Source organism: Equus caballus, chromosome 14 (assembly GCF_041296265.1).
Source record: "Equus caballus isolate H_3958 breed thoroughbred chromosome 14, TB-T2T, whole genome shotgun sequence".
Lineage (NCBI taxonomy): Eukaryota > Metazoa > Chordata > Mammalia > Perissodactyla > Equidae > Equus > Equus caballus.
Window position 1 is genome coordinate 103,503,869 of NC_091697.1, and position 17,894 is coordinate 103,521,762.

The window sequence follows — 17,894 nt, forward strand, 5'->3', positions numbered from 1 at the left end:
TTTGAAATTATGAAAAATTTAGGCCAAAGAGGTAAAATAAAAACAGCTGTTGGGAATGAAAAATGGCTGTAGGAATTTAGTTACAAGTACTTCACGAAAACATTTCCATCACATTTACATAATGCAGCATTACAATACAAAGCTAGCCGCTGTCCTCAGGAAGCAAGTTCTCTTACAGCTAACAAAAATAATTTAGATACATTTCTTTGCATGGAATTATCATATATGTTTCCATTTTTTGGTACAAAATATAGAAAAAAACATTGGCACATTATGTACTGATAAGTCATTTTTTTCACTTCCAATGTACTAGTTTAAAGTGTTCTGCGTTCCAATTTTCATTTGAAAAAAGTAACTACTAATTCAATTAATTCAGTCTGTTTTTACCTCTTAAAAGTGCAGATTGGAGTACAGAGAATTTGAAAGAAAAATGAAGATATTTAGTTTACTCGGCTTCTGCTATTTATACTACATAGAGAAGGGTTGGTTGGTAAAAGAGAAAGGAAGAAAAGGGGAAAAAAAGGAAAATCTCAAGTCTGACTTTATGTAGATCACAGAAAGTTGTGAAAAGAGCCGTATAAAAATATGCGCTTGTGCTTTAGAAGCTTTTAGCATACAGTTAATAGCTTAAAATAGTATTTACTGCTTCCCCATATGCCTATTTTCTGATATATTTACACATCTTGCAGTCTTTTTCTTTTACATCATTAAAGCAAAATGGCATGATCTCAAATATAGATAGGTTAAAACATCTGAGACTGCCCTTCCCTCCCCAGGATATATGGATAGAGGGTAAACAGCACAACATACTCCACGGACTTATGCCCAGAAAGTTTAGATTGCTTTAATAAAAATTTTAAACAGCAAATGTATATAAATTTTATCTTTTTAAAAAAAGCTTGTCCAAGGGCATTCAGATTTAATGGCTTTTATATAATACTCACTATAGTGCCTTGTGACTGCCTCTGTAAACCAGAAATAAGGGAAGCTCGTGGACTCCCCCAAAACAAAATGCCCCTCCCTTCCCCATCATGGATGGCTTTCTGTTAAGACGAATCCCTTTTACAGGAAAGAGGGCTACAGGCTGCTACCAGTGCAGACGAAGCACTCACCAGACCAAGGCTGTGTTTGAGCTTGGCTGTCACACCATCTGTCAGAAGAACCACCTAGCCACTGAGGCTGTGATGCTAACTAATTTATCGGTAATTTGGTCCCGGTTGTTTTGCTCATTTTGTATAGTTTTTTTTCTTAGATATTCTTGGGAATCCTTCAGACCGATACTCTTGAGGAAGACAGTCAAGTTAAACAGTGATGGTGATTTTTATGGTAAGAGATGAGCTGAACACCAGCTAAGCTACTTGGTCATCATCCAGAGAGATGGGCTCCCCGGCACCAAGTCTTGGTCGCTCCATGGTTTGACAAGGGCACACAGGATGACAGCAGGGCAAAGCATTGTGCCATGTGTTTGTTCTGTCACTAAGTGATTGTTCCAAAGAATGTATAGTCTTCTTCACAGAACAGAACTTTCTAAAAATGAAATTTGGGGACTTGAGTGATTGAGAGTCCAGTATTAAACATTCGCTCCTTAGCCTCCGCCTGTCGTTTTCATGATAAAAGCAAGCCTCTTGCGCACGCTGCTGCGCTTCTCAGTGCCCTCTGCAGGTCAGGAGGCCCCTCGTCTGTCTTGGCTTTAGCTGTCAGACGGAAGCCTCAGGCTTTTGCACTTGAGGTCATCCAGTGTCTTCCAGTGTTTGTAGTTGTCGGCCAAGTGCTGCATGAGGGCTGGCAGGTGTGCAAAGGCTGCAAGGACATGAAAGGATCAAAAGAAGCCTGTGAAATTTAGTTCGATCCCAGGAGCAGCTGTAAGGCTGGGGCTCTGCTGGGCAAATTGGGGATCAGAATTGGAGGCGAGCTACCCTGGGTGAGGCCTTAGGCTGCATGTGGGCACGCAAGCATGAGAAGGGTAAGTCGTCAAACACTAGTTTCTGAAATACAAACAGCTCCTTTTAAGTCAAAATGGAAAAGCTGTTTAGCAGAGACATTTAAGAAAGAATCTGTGATTCAGAGGAGACTTAATACATTCTGTGTTCTTCCGAGAGTTCCCCCAACATGCACTAAAGCTACTGTAAGTTTCGGAACCGTCCTTTGAAGAAGTGAAGACTTGTCTGCCCAGTTACTGAACATCCACCGAGTCTTCCACACTCAGGGGTCTGTGCCAGGTGCTGGGGATGCAGAAAGCGTGCATCACCCCAAGCACACCTGGCCAGAGAGCTAACTTTTTAAAAATACAGCATTGCATTTACAGCTTTAGGCCCAGCCTATGTCACTAAAAGTAATCATCATAAAATATAACAAAAATATTCTGTGTAGGTGACAAAGCACGAACTGTCTTACCATCCCAAGCATCAAACATGTCTGTTATGAAGTAGTCAATGAAGGAGATCTGGGACTTCGGGATGCTGCAGGTGTTCCGGTCAAACACTGGCATCACCACGGGCAGCCCCTGTCTCTTCTCTTCGTCCGTCTGCAAGAAACAGTATCACACACAGTCTGTAGGGCACATGAGCTGTCACAGTAGCATCTAATCTCAGAACAACCCTGTGAAAATGGGTCATCAAGCGCACATATGAAGACGTGAGCTCAGCAAGGTCCCGAGCTTAGGAGAGTCGGCCACCCGGGGAGTGGCAGTGACTGCCGCAGGTCCTCTGCGTCTGGGCGCATGTGCTGTACCGCAGCCCCTCCTGGAACAGCGCTCTCAGGGCTCACACACCCTTTTCTGAGATCTGTCTTCATTATTGCAAGGTCAAGACCATTTTCAAAGTAATACTAACAACACTAAGAGCACTAACTGACATTCACACTGAAGCTGCAGAAGCAACAGTGGGTAAACTGATACCTAAGCAGCAATCAAGGGACTGGCAGCAAACCGTCCCAGGAGTCATTGTGTTCTTCCCTGTCACCTGCTTGCAGTTTAAAAAGAGGGCCGGTTTCACTTAAGAAGGTCCTCATTGAAGCAGTAAGAGTAATCTTACTAAATTTTGACTTTTTAATATTCTGTGTGACAAAATGGGAAGCACAAATAAAGCCCTCGGCTGCATACCACGGGGTGATGGTCTCGAGGAAAGTGCTCATGCCGTAGAGCTGAACCAGCTCTTGTTTCCTGGAGCACTGTGTTTACTGGAAATAGTGACCAACACGACTGTTCGTATTGGGGTACTGGTCATGCAGCTCTCAAGGTGTGTGCAAATCTGAGTACTTTGCACGTTAGAGTGTAGGTTTGTATGTGTTAGGCCATAATTTACTTGTTGAGTCAGAGGCCAGCTGATCAGAGGCCTCCTCATTTGTAACTTGATTTTTAGGTCACATTGGCTGATGAAGGTCAGTACATTCCTTTTTGGGAAAAGGACACCTAAATAGAGAGCTTACATTAAAGAACTTGGAAGTGGTTCTTTCCCATTCCCCATTCGCACTGAGAATAACTAGGAGAAGCATTTCAAGTCCTCTCTCTGTGGGTCCTGGGCAGCCCATTAATGGCTTCCTACAAGCTTTTGGCTCAGCTTGCTCATTTCAGGTCAGTCAGGCAGTCTCAAAATATCCACTGTCGTTCAAAGAGTAGTTTGGGTCCCCCCGGCTTTTTTCTGGAAAGCTCAGAACTGCCTGTCCTACTTTTCTTCAATTCAGGGGCTGTCTTCCGAGCCTTGAGAAATGCAGTTGACTAACTGGGTCCTTGGCTGGCCATTCCCCTTGCCAGCCCTTCTGGACGTCATCAGCTGTTCTTCATCCTGCCTCAGTGGCACACTGCAGCCAGCTAGAACCAGCACCCCGCCCCGCCCCGCCCCGCCCCCAATGGATTACTTGTGGCTACTTTTGTGTTAGTCTTTCTCTCACACATATACACTTCAGTCCTTAGAGCCTCTTCTCTGGAAGTAGGCCTGTATTTCAAATGGTATCTTGCAGTCTACCACTTTCTGGATTTTTCTCCTTTAACTCCTCTTCACCCTGCCAAAGTGAACAACATATTGCCGCTCTCCTTATATAAAAATTCTCTTTCCCCTTCTTACTAATGTTGCTGATGATGCTTTGTTCTCTTAGAAAGTCCTTTCCTATTTCTAAATCCTTAAAAGAAAAAACAGCTCTAACATCATTTTCACAAAGCCCCTCTTTTATCCAGAAAAAAATCTTTCTGAACTCTCATAGCACTTCAAATATACCTCCTTTAGAGATATTCTCATTTTTACCAATGTGTGGACCTATGGCTGCATCCCTCCCCTACTGTATATGAGCTACCCACGGACAGGGATGGGTTCTCATGTCTGTGGTCCCCGCGATGCACCATGGAGACGATAACAGCCTAGTGAATGAATGGATGGTTTCCCAGTTTTTGTGGAAATTTAGGATCTAACACTTTGGGGATGAAAAGATACTTCCAATGGCTCTGTTTGCCCCGCTTCCCCTGGAGAGACTTTGTGACCAGCCACATCAGTCAGTCTCTTGAGGGAAGCAGAAGTCTGCTCCAGGCAGGGCTGAGCCGTTTCCTTCCTGGGAGAAGGTACTAATTAATGAACTTCCTCAGCTGGAGAATCCCTGAGTTCTGTGACCTGGGGCCATTCCCAGAAGTGGAAGTGGAGCCTCCCTTGAGAGGCAGCGCACCTGTGCGAAATACTCCTCCGAGATCCTCCCGGCCCATTCGATGCACAGGTCCAGGGGGCGGCAGGGGTTGGCCACGTCGGCGCACTTAATCATCATGCGCTTGATCAGGATTTGGTTCTCAGGGAAGTTCTTCCCAGTAGGGTTGCATTCACAGTCGCTGCCCTCAATCTGGAAAACATTGTCAGCTGAGGGTAGGTTCAAGATGGTGGTGAAGCCCACGGGGCCAAAGGACCAGACATCAATCATGATTACCCGGGCACACTTAGGCTTGACTGGGCCTCAGTGAAGGGGGTCTCCCATCCTTAATTCCATCAACAACACACTGATATATTCTTGTAAAAAAGAAAGAAGGAAAAGCCTCAAGCAAGACAAAAACAGTTGAAAAAGTCAAAAGTCCCTGTCACTACCCCCGCCCCCCTCACTTTCACCCTCTTCCACAGAGCTAACTGCTACAAGTAGTTTTTTTTCTTTTTACTAATTTGTTATGTAATCTTAAAGGAGAGCTTTTCTCCCAGTTTTATCAGGAAATAGGTAAAAGCAGAGCTTTCAGTTTTTTTGCTATATTAAAAATGGGGAAATGACGCATACATGTGACCCCTCATTTATTTCCACTTACGATGCCTGCCAGCTCCCTCCCTGATGACCTGTCATACCCCCACTCACCCACCTCATCCCCCTTCGTTTCTTCCTCTTAAGGCATGTGTCCACCGGCTGCTCTCCTGACTGGGTGCTAGGGAGTGTGAACCATGTAAGTCTTCAGGCTACTAGGAGCAGGTGTGTGCAGCCTTATTTAAAGACTGGTCATGTACTAGTACATACCTGGTGGTGGATGTCAGTGGTCCTGAGCCAAGTGGCCCGGTCTATGAGTAAGCTTATGTAAATGCAACAACAGCCCAATAATATAAAATCTGGAAGATTGCTATTCTCTATTTGCAAAGACACCACCGAATTGATGTGTGGAAACAGTTAATTAGCTCTCTAGAGCTCTGCCACAGGCTGAAAGCCCATGTGACATTTGAGGGTTTTTGTTTGTTCTGAGACCTATTTATTAAACGATCAACGGGCAGAATCATGTTCTGAAGGTGGTGGTTTCGATCGCTTCCCATTGGGAAGATACTGCTCACCACGGACACTGCAGTGAATAATAAATCTCAACGCAGAGGTGGGGGCTTCCTTGGGTAGGTGACCTTCCCAACTGCAAATTCTGTGATTCTGTATAACTTTTCCCTCCTAAATCCCCAGATCCTTGCTGCCATAAGTCCTCTGTGGAAGGGAGGGCCCCGGCATTGTGCTGTGGAATCCCTGGGGGATGGAGCAGCACGCAGGGGAGGTGGACAGTGTCCCTCCTCTAGGCTGGTCATGCGGTGGGCCCTACACAGATGGTTTCCTGACTGACCATCAGGTTACTCTTAAGATGACCATTCATCATCCATCCACATGCGCAACCTCTTCTGCTCAACAGGAATGAGCAAAGAGCTTTCCTAACTGTAGGGGGCTATGAGCAGCTTCATGGTTTCAGAGGGCAGTTGATCTCATTTTAAACAACAGGATGTGAACTTTCTGTCCATGTTCCTAAGACCCAAGTTTGTAGGGATCTTAAGGCGGGTCCAAGGTTTATCAGTAAATTTTAAAAAGGAAAAATACCTTATGCTTTTGTTTTCAACTACTCACTCCTATTTGGTTATATAGCTTTAGGTACTGATAGCCTTTAATGCAAGTCAGCAGGGATATAGTTCCTTAAGACATCCAAGAGCTCAAAGAACAAAATTAGAAAGGGCTTTGGATCTCCTACAATACCACCATCTGTGCCAGTCTGCTGTCTGCAGGCTCCTTCCATCCTAGTCTTTGGGCCACCTCCTTTTGTCACCACTGGCTTGATCTCAGGGCCTTTCTTTCAAGGAGCTCAGAGTTGCTACAGACACGGTCAATCTGTTCTCGTCCCCAACGAAAACAAGTGGCCAGTACTTTCAGCCCTTCTTTACCAGCTCCAAGTAAATAACCACCTTGCATTCAAGAGGGAGAGAAATGCCTTGAGGCCAGAGTAGGCTCTAATGGAAATACACTCTGATGTATCCTGTGGCATGGGAAAGGCTTACCTCGGCTGCCAGTGGCTTGTTGATGCTGTTCACAAACTTGTTCACATGTTCAAAGTGTTTTGTCATTTCCGTTGCTAAAACCATGTCAATAATAGCCTGGCGCAGTGTTCGATAATGGTTCCTAAAATAACCGGAAGACAAAGGGCCTGTTCATATGTCCCAAATTAGAACTGTTCTGCTCCCATTGCACCACACTTCCCACAATCCAGGAGGAAGCTGGGGGCACAGAGTTAAGAAACGACTGCAGATCACAAAAAAGTTACATGCTTCTCCTCCCACTAAGCCAGCACCTGTTGACACTAACTGTTCCATTTTCCCTAATGATAGCTGACCCTTCTCCATATGCTTTAGGAGTATAAAGAAAAAGAAAGTACCTGTCCCATGGTGGGCACTTATTTTACAGGGTGATCCCCTTCCACCTTCCCTTGGCAACGTCAAAACAGAGGCAGAAGGAGATGAGCGGTTCCTTCCTTACGGGACTGGAACAGCAGCGTGACGGGCTGGGCCAGTGCATCCAATGCAGACAGTTATTCTTACTACAGAGAACTGTCATTCTTCCTTTCGATGATGGCATTGGAAGAACGTTTTCCCATTAATAAGTCATTCTCCAAATTACAATTAGATAGAAGTTGTAATGGATGAAGCAACAACCCAGCCTAAAATTACTATGTAGTTCCTATCTCTTTCTCTAACTTCAAGAGCCAGAATGGGAGCTGAATCAAATTGGCTATTGGAAAGAATTCTTTTTGTGAAAACTTTAAAAGCAATCTTTGATCCTGATGAAACTCAAGTGTAAGGTGGAACAACCGGTCTCTATATTTTCTCAAATTTCTGGAGACCAAATGGATAGGTTCATGTTGACAGGCAGTCCTTGTGTGCCCTTGGTACGCTGCCCTCTCTCAGGAGCCTGCTCTCCTGCCTGGCTGGTGCTGGGTGGGGAACACACACAGCCTGACTGCAGGGCTGTGGCAGGCAGGAGGAATGGCTCCTGTCTGTCCGCATTTGGCCAGCTCTCCCCAGACAGGAGTACACCAGCCAGGGGGAAACCAGCGGCTCTGCTGGGACCTGGGGAACAGCGTCTCCTCATGAGTTAGGATTTTAAGTGGCCAAAAATTAAGCTGGGGAAAGATGGGGAAGGATACGTTTTCCTTGGGTTACCCAAAAGTCAGGGTGTCCTCCCGGGAAGGTAAAAATATCTGCTATACTTGTTAGTAATAGGATCAATATTTATAGAGTGCTTTGCAGTGAATAAAACATTTTCACGAACTCATTGAAGAGCAATTAGGATTTAAAAAGATGAAATCAGTCTGAAAAGTACAATTAGTTTATAAGGGCAAGGTTATTATTTTGCCGTCTGATACCATGGCACAACTATTCTTATCTCCCCTCCCCTCTCCCCTAACAGGAAGCTAGGTGCTTGGAGAAGTTAGGAAAAACTGAGCTTCCCACTTATATTCCACAAGCCTGAGCACAGAAGCCCAAGCACAACAAACCTGTCAATATTCTTGAAAATGTTGCATTTGCTGTCCTTGACCGTGAGCTGGAAGGCCAGGGCTGTGTGGTGACTCTCCAAGACGGCGGTGTCATTATAGAGTACAGCAAGTTCACTGCCTGCGTTACACAGGAAAGAGTTGGTCCTTCCCGGGTGATCCACGTCATGGACTGTGGCCGCAATCAGTGCTGCCACCTCATCCAGCTGATCGAGGCTTCCCTGGGGTCAGGGGGAGGCAAGGTTGAGCATTACCTCCTGGACATAGGAGACCTACCCTCATCCCTGTCTCTCGGGAGGGCATAGGCCAGGGGAGGTGGGATTATCAGAATGTTCTCCTAGCCCGTGCGCCTTCTCTGACTTCCTGGAAGTTGGGAGGCTGCCCAGGACACATCACATCACCTTGCTGTGCTGTGGATTATCTGGCAGGAAACAGAAATCTGAGCTCCAGTTATAACGGATACCTAAATTCTTTCCCAGAGTCCATTCACTCCAGTTCTGCAGGAAGAAGGCAAACAGGCCCTTTCAGATGCCTGCCACGTGGTAGTGCCGAAGAGCAGAAAGTGGCCCATGATCACAGATTTACTTATTTGCCTACTTCTGAAAAGATAGGAGAGTGTAGATGCAACAAAACTATTCACACAAAGGTAAAAGGATTAGAGCCAAGCAGTACAAGAGGATCAAGGGCAAGAAGAATTTTCCAGGAAAACCGAGGCCAAGAGGGCTCTTGCAGTTAAGAACGAAATTCAGCTCTAGGCTAGCATGTGGCAAAGGCAAAAAGGGAGCCCGTCTTTCTAAAGCTCTCATTATATAATTAAAGACCACAAACCAGAGCGTCAGATGCAATGCTTTCGCACCTCACAGCTGTAGAAGGGAGTTATCAGTGGTGAGATGCGGTGCCCTGTGACTTCATCCATTCAGTAATCATTTATTGGATGCTCACTGGGTGCCGGTTGTCATGCAGAGTGCTGGAGCCACAGTGATGAATTCTACTGGCATGGTCTCTGCACTAATGGAGTTGATTTATTGGGGAAGGCACAAATAAGTAAAACGCCACACAAAAGTCACTTACTGTGAGATGTGCTACGAAGGGCAGTGCAGCCGTTTTGAGAGTGTGGCCATGTGGCCTGATCTGGTTTGGAGCAGTGCTGTCCATTCAACTCTCGGTGGCAATGGAAGTGGTTATATCTGATGCCATCCCATACAGTAACCCCTAGTCACCTGTAGCTACTGGACACGTGAAATGTGGCCAGTGCAGCTCAAGAACAGTTTTTTTCCTTTTATTTAGTTTTAGTTCAATGAAAATAGCCACAGGTGGCTAACGGCTACCATGCTGCAAAACACAGGTCCAGAGTGCGGGCTGGGATGGCTTTCTCTAAGGAAGTGATTTTTACACTGAAGCCTGAAGGATAAGAAGGAACTAGCCAAGCAAAAAGAGGCAGAAGAGAGAATCCCAGGCAGAAAGGATAGCCTGTATAATGCTCCTGATGTGAAACAAACAAAAAAGTGGTTTATTCAGCAAACTTCAAGAGCATCATTGTGCTGAAGGCTAGTGAGTGAGGGGAAAAGTGGTCCCCAAAAGAGGCTGGAGGGCTGGGCACAATTTTGGGTATTCCCGAGTTGCTCTAATAGGCTGCGGGAGGAAAAGCTGCAAACCACTTCTCGGACGCTCACACGGAAGGACAGTGAGTCTGAAGCTCAGCCCTGAAGGCTTTCCTGAAGGCTGTCCCACCCGAAGTGGGCCATTCCCGTTTCCAGTCCCAGAGCTGGTGGGCAGTCCTGCCGTAGCCCCAGTCCACACGAACAGGGGTCCCGAGCAGAGACAGCAGTCGATGCTTTTCTTTTCAGCTCTTTGCAGAGATTGGCTGGAATGCCCACGGCAAGCACACGGGCCTGGCCCCATTTTGCTGCTGGTCAGGAGAGGCCATGGTAACCTGTGGGTGCAGTCAGCACCCAGAGCGGCCCCAGCTTGGGCTCCACTCTCACTGGGTCTCTGTGCAGGGAGGCCCCATGGGCCCAAACTTTGGGCCTCCAGCTCGTGCTTCTGGAGCATGTTCAATCTGGCTTGGAGTCTGGGGCCAATTTACTTTTAAATCCTCCAATTAAATAGATTCAAATAACTGGAGTAGACAACACAAGTAGCATGAAATGAAACCTTTTTCTTCCAGCTTACACTGCTGCAAAACCGGCACTTTGACAAAGGTCCCAGTCATGGGCCATGCGCTGCAGTTTGGTTGGCACTGTCTCGTAATGCAAAGTCTGATAAGAGATGGGGGCAGGTGGGGAAGGAGACCGGGTCATTCCCTAGCAGATGGGAGAAGAAGGGCCTTCCTATGGGAGGGAGGGACCGCCTGGGGAAGAAAGCTTCCCCACCAAACCCGCCACAGGAGAAATCCCAAACGCTCAGAGGAGCAGACATTTGCACACAGTTCTTTCCTTCTTTACCCAGCAGAAGTAGATGTGGATCACACTGAGGCAGATTGGCCAGCATGGGCTCCATTCTAGAACAGTTCCTTATCTAGGATAAACAGTCACTTATACCGGAGAATAATGAAAGAATGCTGGCTGTCCCGACCTCTCCACTTGCAGTGGTTCCTGGAAACCAGTAAGAGGAGGGAGAGGACAGAGTGTGTAACAAGGTGAAGGGCAATGTCAGCTCTGGGCACGCTGTATGTCTGGGTTGAGGATGTGGAGCTACATCACAGTGATACTAAGAATTTTAGCCTTGGGCCCAGCCCTGTGGTGTAGTGGTTAAGTTTGTGCATTCCATTTTGGCAAACTAGGGTTCGCAGGTTCAGATCCCAGGCGTGGACCTAGCATCGCTTGTCAAGCCATGCTGTGGTGGCATCCCACATAACACAGAGGAAGATGGGCACTGATGTTAGCTCAGTGATGGTCTTCCTCAGGCAAAAAGAGGATGATTGGTAACAGATGTTAACTCCGGGCCAACCTTCCTCACCAAAAAAAAAAAAAAAAAAAAAATTTAGCTTTTTCACATAAAGAATTAGGGGTAACAGATGCTATGGGTATTTGGTAGAAACCATTTTCCTGACTCTTCATCAGTGGTGGCAGGATTGGTGGAAGAGGGCTCTGGAGTAAATCCCACTTGAAGTGTCTCATGGGGGACCAAGCTGTGATCTTGGGCTGCTGACACAACCTCTGGGCTCAGAAGCCCCCTCCAGCCCAATTCTTCAAGGTTGTTTGGAGCTCTAAATTTTCTGATTCTCTGGCAGCCCCTGCCACAGTTAGAAAATGTCTTTTGAATTGTAAGGATATTACATCTAGTCTTAGACTTGTTTCTATTGCTGCTATTTGGGAAATTCAATCAGACTCTGAATGCACTAGCAGAACTCAAAATTTCAAGAAAAATTCTTATTTCAGGGGAGGGAGAGTAAGGGAGATAGTGAAGTGACTAAGCGTTCCGTAATTTACCCAGCATTTAGTCTGTGTTTTTCTAGAGTGGCTCTGCTTCAGGGTGGTCCATCTCTAACTCCACACTGCAGCGGCTGTACCCCACTGTGGTCTTGGTGTTAATACCCTAGGTCCTGTCCGCAGCTGGCAGCACGCGACCTCATGCAGTAAAAGTGGAGGAGTGTGAGCCTGGAGGAGGGATCTGGAAGTGTCTAGTGCTTCAAAGAAAGGTACTATGGAAACAGAGGCTGACAGAACCTTTTGCATCATTCTTGGACCACATTCTTTGCTTTCTTGCTGATGAAAGTGAATACCAGGATCAGTCTTTGGCAAAACTGAGAAGGAAACATGCCCCCTCCCCTGTTTGGTGCCATTTTTGCTCCTTCTACCTGTTGCACTACCACTCGTCTCCTTGAGTACCAGGGTCTTAAGACTAAGAAAATGGTCCTGTGTCAGCCATTTGCAGAGTGATGTGAATTTCAGTCTCTATACAGCACTCCTCCCAGGGGTCTCTATATTCTAAGCTTTAGTTGTAATTGTAGCAAAGGAATTGCAAGTGTTGTTGTGCAAGTGATGGTAGTTGGGAAATAGAGGAGATGGAGGCCTCTTGCCAGCTGCATATGGGGTGTACACAGGGCTGCCCTCTAGATCAGCCCCCGTAAATGACAGGCTTGACTTCTAAGTAAGACTAAGGGATATGACACTCTTTCAGAATTATGCAACAGTCATTAATAAACAGATACTCACATTGACACCTACATAAAACACACACATATATCTGTGTAAATCAGTAGACTGCTGAATGGCTCAGTGCTATCAGGAATGTAATCTATCAATGAACAAATCTTGATCCTAAAACTTAACCCCTAGACCTAGTGCCCATTTGCTGGAATAATGAAGTTCTGTCCTCTAACCCAGTATCACAAGGGGCTCCGAGGGAACATGTGGCGAATGGGTTCCTGGGTGAGCAAGCACGTGAAGGAGTCTCTGCAGTGGCGTGAGTTATTGTAGGTATTTGGGGGAGGGGAGAGCTAAGAGAAAGGGCCATGTTTTTAAACACAAAAATGATTAATTTGGCAGCCCAAAAAACTGTCAAATTGGTTGCCAAATAGCTGTTTGCCTAATATATTTATCAAGATTGAGTTCTCGGGTCTCCAGTCTGGGTAGGTAGCTAGACCGTGGCTCTCGATCCTACCTTCACTCTTTCCTTCCCAAGGAAGAAGGCCGTGGCGTGCAGGACGTCGGCGGCGTGCGTGGAATTATGGTAGGCATTGGAGGAGTGGTAGTTGGCTTCGATCACTTGGAGCCAGGCCCGAAGTGTCGTTTCAGAACAGTGTAAAACTTCACATACCCCAAACCGGGAAAAGACCTTTAAGCCCAGGTAAACCAATGGCCTAGAAAACAGGAAAACAAACCCTGATTCATTGTATTCACTGGTCCAAAACCTGCTTTCTTTGATGATACAAGGAATGGAAGCATTTTTCTTCTGATGCTTAGTCCACAGGCACAGGCGTGTAAAAATATCTCCTCCCCAAATCAGAAGGAGACAGAGCATCTCCTCCTGACCAGCCACTCACTAGGTGCCTCATGGTGGTCAGTCTAAATGATTTCTAGATCGTCTCTAAGTCACATGCCCTTCAGTGGCGCTAACAACCAGGAAAGGTCCCCAGCAGTCCCTCTCTATCTCTACTTCCACAGGAGCTCTGCACTTCCTTCATGTCTCCTGAGGAAATTACTGAGCCTAAGGACAAAAGGAACAGCTTGCGTGGCCTCAGTGGTCATATCATTTAGAGTCATGGGGTTTATTTACAGGTGAAAATCATTCATATCTTGTAGACCAACACCCCAGGAAGGAATAGCGTCCTCCTCCTCTAGAAGAGGACTCTGGGTTATCTAATCTTTCCCCTGCCTACAGGACGGATCAAAAGAAAAGTCTAGAGTGCTCTCAAACCCATCATTTCGGGTGGGGCTTCACCAAGTTTGGGACTAAGAATACTTAGAACTCTTGGCTCACCAGCACAAATGAATGACCTGGTAGATCTGAGAAGGACGCTCAGAATTTTCTCATCCTGGGTCATCACCAGGTTGACCCCACATCCCACCCACTAATAGTCTCCATAAACGAGCCTGCTCAGGGGCCATGGTGTCTGCTGGTTCGACACTCCTCTAGCATGGCAGGAGACTCAGGCAGGACCTGTGAGGTCTCTGGTGGCAAAGACCCGCGTCTCCCTCAAAGTTCCCAGACGTGAAAATCTTCAACATGGGCATTGTCCTCCCCTGCCTGCGGCCAGAGGAGCCACGTACCTTTTATGTGTAACAGCTTCCAGTTCAAAGATGTTGAACTCCCAGCTTTCCTCATTATCGAGTAATTGAGCGATAGAAGGGGGGACATCGTTGATGGTTATTGGCATCGCCAGGTGACTGTGACTCTGGTGCACGTCTGAGCAAACAGATGGGCAGGGAGGCTGGTTAATTGCAGAATCTTGAGTGCCCCTGAGCACTTGTCATCTTCGTGATTTCTACTAGAAAGAAAGTCTTGAACTTCCAAGGGTACCACGATTTTCACTTCAAGGCTTTTCTCTTACATTATTAAAAGTCAAGACCCCAGATAGAAAAATAATTCAGTTTAACTGTCTGTTTAAATGTATAGACATTTGCAGTTCTTATTCTGACAGTGCTCAGAGAAGTAATTTTAATTAGGAGACTTGGTTTCAAATGTAGACCATAGAGATGCTCCCACTCTAATTAGAGCAACAGGAGGGAACAGCAAAGCCCTCCCCAAGCAATCACCACAGCACTGGGGGAAGGCCCCGGCCAGAGACAGTCATCAGGAACAAGCGCACGGAAAACGACTTACTCTTAGTGAACACATACTCGTTTCCTGACAGCCTTCGCAAGCCGTCCTGGAAGACAGACAGACGCTGGCTTTAGAAGCATGCTTTACATTCCGTTATCATCATTCTCTCAGTCCTTTCACTAGCCAAAGAGATCTGAATCCTGCATAACCCAGTCAACCTGGCACTCTAAGTTGAAGCTCAAAATTAAATCAGAACAATAGCTACAAGACAGAGGATCCTCTTAGCTCCAGGAGAGGGAGAACCGAGAATAAAGGGCTGTGACTGTCTTCAGGTCTCACACCTGAGCTGTGAGTTGGCTCTGGTCTCCTGGCATTTTGAAGCCACATTGGTGACATCACAGCAGGGATCTTCCTTTGGATGCATGTTATTTTGAAGGGACCCCACTTACTCTCACAGGGACTGTGTCATTCTTGAGTTCTTAGATTTACATATTGGGGAGCCACAGCAACGCCATGGGCCACATTTTGGGGATGACAATGTGAAGCCTTAAAAAGATTGGGCTAATTTTTGACTAGTATCTAAATTAATTTTTTCCAATTTTATTTTCTGTTTTGCAACATGAGCATAGCTGCTAGCCTTTAAAAGAGCAGTTTCTGGATCTGAAGTCTTTGGAGGGGTAGCATAAGGAGTGGACAGAATTTCAGCGTTCTGCCATTTGCTGGGATCTTGAACTTCTTCTAGTCCCCAGGTGTTCTTGCATCTCAGCTTCCTTCCCTCTACCTTCTACTCCCCTTGAGTACCTAATTATTTAGATCTTTGTTTAAGAGTCATTTATAATTGATTATTTGTCTTCCCTAGAAAGCGTGTGCTAAGGTTTAAAGTACTAATGAAGGGCTCCCCTGATGTCACACCTTGGATCCTCAGGCCAAGAGCTTAATTTCTAGAGCTAGATAAATAAATAGGTAACAATGGCCACAAGTGTCCTGCCTCTAAGGCATATATCACAAGGGACTCCTCTTTTTTTCTTTGCCTTTCTTTCTCCTCTTCCCTAAAGCCACATAGGAATGGGTGGAATCTTGCACTGGTTCCTCCCAGCACTGCCTGGAGAGGAACCCGCCACAGTACAGCGGCAGGGGCAGGAGGGCCATACTTGTTCCAGGAACCAGAGTTGTCCTGCTCAGCTCTGCAGCAGCCAGCCATGCTCCTGACAGACCCTGAAGTCTACCATGCACTGGGATGGGGCAACCAGTGCTAGCCCGGGGGCAGGAAAGGAACAGGAAGTCACTCAAACTACAGGCTCATCAGAGACCTTCAGTAGGAGCAAGGAGAATGGACCAACCAGCCAGCCAAAGACTCAGCATTTGGTGGCAGGGCTAGACGGAAACCTTCTAAGTAAAACTCTGAGATGACTCTTGGACTTTGTTTTTCTCCCAAAGAATTCTCCCAGCGTCGACCGCTGATAAGGAGCACAAATGAACAATCTGCATTTTCTTTTTCTTCACTTGCTGATAGATGATGATAGATCACGGCAAAACACTGGAACAGGAGGCGCCCTTAGAAATCAGCTACTCTTGGTGGTTGCAAATGGTGGTGGTGGAGTGCTGGCTCCTCCTCCCCTCCCCCTGCCGAGCCAGAGCAGCTCCACTCTGCTTTTATCTGATTTAAAGAGAATCTCCATGTAAGTTTTTATTTAAAGAAAGGATTCTACACCTAAGATTTTGGAAAATAGTACTGTAGTCTAAGTACAGACTCTTTCATTATGTAGATAAAGAGCCTGAGGTCCTGGCCACAATCCTCAATCCAGTACTGGACCAGGTCAGGAGGAAGAAGTAGGCAAGGTCCGTTGTGCATATTTAGCCCTCAGTCAACTGCCCAGATACTCTTGACTGTAATGCCAATTCTGAAGGACTGTCTCCCGCTACTGTGGTCGGTCAGTCAGCTTCATGGAAAGATAAATGCAAGAATTAATTGAATAATGCCACACAGGTAATATACAAATTTTGATGCAGGAGCTTCTGGGTATGCTGACATTAGCTCACACAACAGGTATTTCTGCACTGGGTCACGGTTTCTATGTTACATGTTATATGTACTCTGTTACATGTTATGCGTACGTGTTCTATGTACTCTGGAGTGCACTTAATGTCGTCTCCCCTGCATTGCCCATTTTTCCTCATCACTCACAGTCATCAGGCCTCCAACAAGATCACTGGTGTGAGGGTCTTCATCTTTGGTACCCAGCTGAGGGGAGTACAGTTCTGTGGTCCGTAAAATTTCTAAAACTCTGTCCAAGGCTTCTGCTACTGTGACGGGGCTGTTTTCTTGGGCTGCATTAATTATATTTATAACCTAAGCAAGGAAAGAAACAGAGAAAGAATAAATTTGAGGACATCAGGAGTCTACTTCCCAAAAGTCATACAAATGCCCGGAATCCAAAATAAGTCTGATGACAACACATCTTAGTGTTCAGAATGGCCAGTGCTTTCGGGGCGCCACTCCCTGCTTGCGGAAGCCCGCGGTCACCCCACCCTCTCCTGACGCTTCTCCCACTGCAGGGACCACATCTTTTTCAGGCTCCTTTGCCGGTCTTTCTCCCTCACTCTCTCCTCCAGGCTGGAGTGGCTCTGAGATAGGTGCTGGGCCGTTGTCTCCCTCTGCAGTCCTTCCAGAGGTGAGCTCTTTCATTTCCATGACTTTGGACACTTACAATCCATATGCCAAGGACTCTCAAATTGACGGCCCAGCCCTGAACTCCTTTTTGAACTGCAGACTTATATACTCATTGCCTACCTGATGCGCCTATTAGAATATCTTACTTACATGTCCAAACTCATGACCCTGCTCCCCTGTCCCCAAAGCAAGTAAACGGACAGCAAAAATGAAAGACCAGAGCTGTGCTGCTTCTCTGGTTTCTACACTGCTCCAGTGAAAAAACTGTTCCTAACCATTCTGTGTTCAAACCAAAAACCTGGGAGGCGCTGGTGGACATGTCACTTTCGCTCATTTCTCTCCCCACCCTGACAACATAACTCATCACCAAGTCAAACTGCTTCTACCCCTAAATATTTCTTCATCTGTTCATTTCTCTCCACCTCCAGTGCTATAATTCTAGAACAGCTAACACCATTTCTTGCCTGGAATTCTGGAAAACCCCCCTAACTGGCCTCTTCTCTTTCACTCTTGCCATCTCCAATCCATTTTCTGCATGGCAGCTTTTCAATAAAGGTACCTGACCATGTCACTCCCCTACTTTAAACTCTTCACTGCACAGAAACTAAAGCATAAACTCTTTATTACAGCCCAGTTGGGCAGAATGAATGGAACCCTGGACAACTCCACGTCACCAGCTTCTCCTCTCTGCTCTCCAAGCTCCAGCCCCCCTGACTTTCTTTCAGGTCCTCCAGCCCCCCTTTTCCCGCCTCACTGCTTCATCCCTTGCTGTGCCTGCTG

The 17,894-nt window shown here is 46.4% G+C and overlaps 1 protein-coding gene across 13 annotated transcripts in view; it reads right to left on the minus strand.

Moving 5' to 3' along the window:
- The window catches only part of PDE8B (phosphodiesterase 8B), a 217,240-nt gene continuing 199,346 nt past the window's right edge, over positions 1–17,894 (minus strand). For 12 of the 13 annotated variants that reach the window (XM_023618139.2, XM_023618132.2, XM_023618137.2 and 9 more), the window contains 9 exons: positions 16,629–16,793; positions 14,504–14,549; positions 13,951–14,086; positions 12,842–13,040; positions 8,240–8,457; positions 6,747–6,867; positions 4,651–4,818; positions 2,395–2,524; positions 1–1,800 (listed from right to left, as the gene is read on the minus strand). In XM_023618139.2, coding sequence (XP_023473907.1) covers positions 1,691–1,800; positions 2,395–2,524; positions 4,651–4,818; positions 6,747–6,867; positions 8,240–8,457; positions 12,842–13,040; positions 13,951–14,086; positions 14,504–14,549; positions 16,629–16,793 — 1,293 coding nt within the window. In that variant the 3' untranslated portion in view covers positions 1–1,690. Of the gene's footprint in view, positions 1,801–2,394; positions 4,000–4,650; positions 4,819–6,746; positions 6,868–8,239; positions 8,458–12,841; positions 13,041–13,950; positions 14,087–14,503; positions 14,550–16,628; positions 16,794–17,894 lie in introns of all 13 variants that reach the window. The other variant, XR_011425719.1, reaches the window with a different exon arrangement.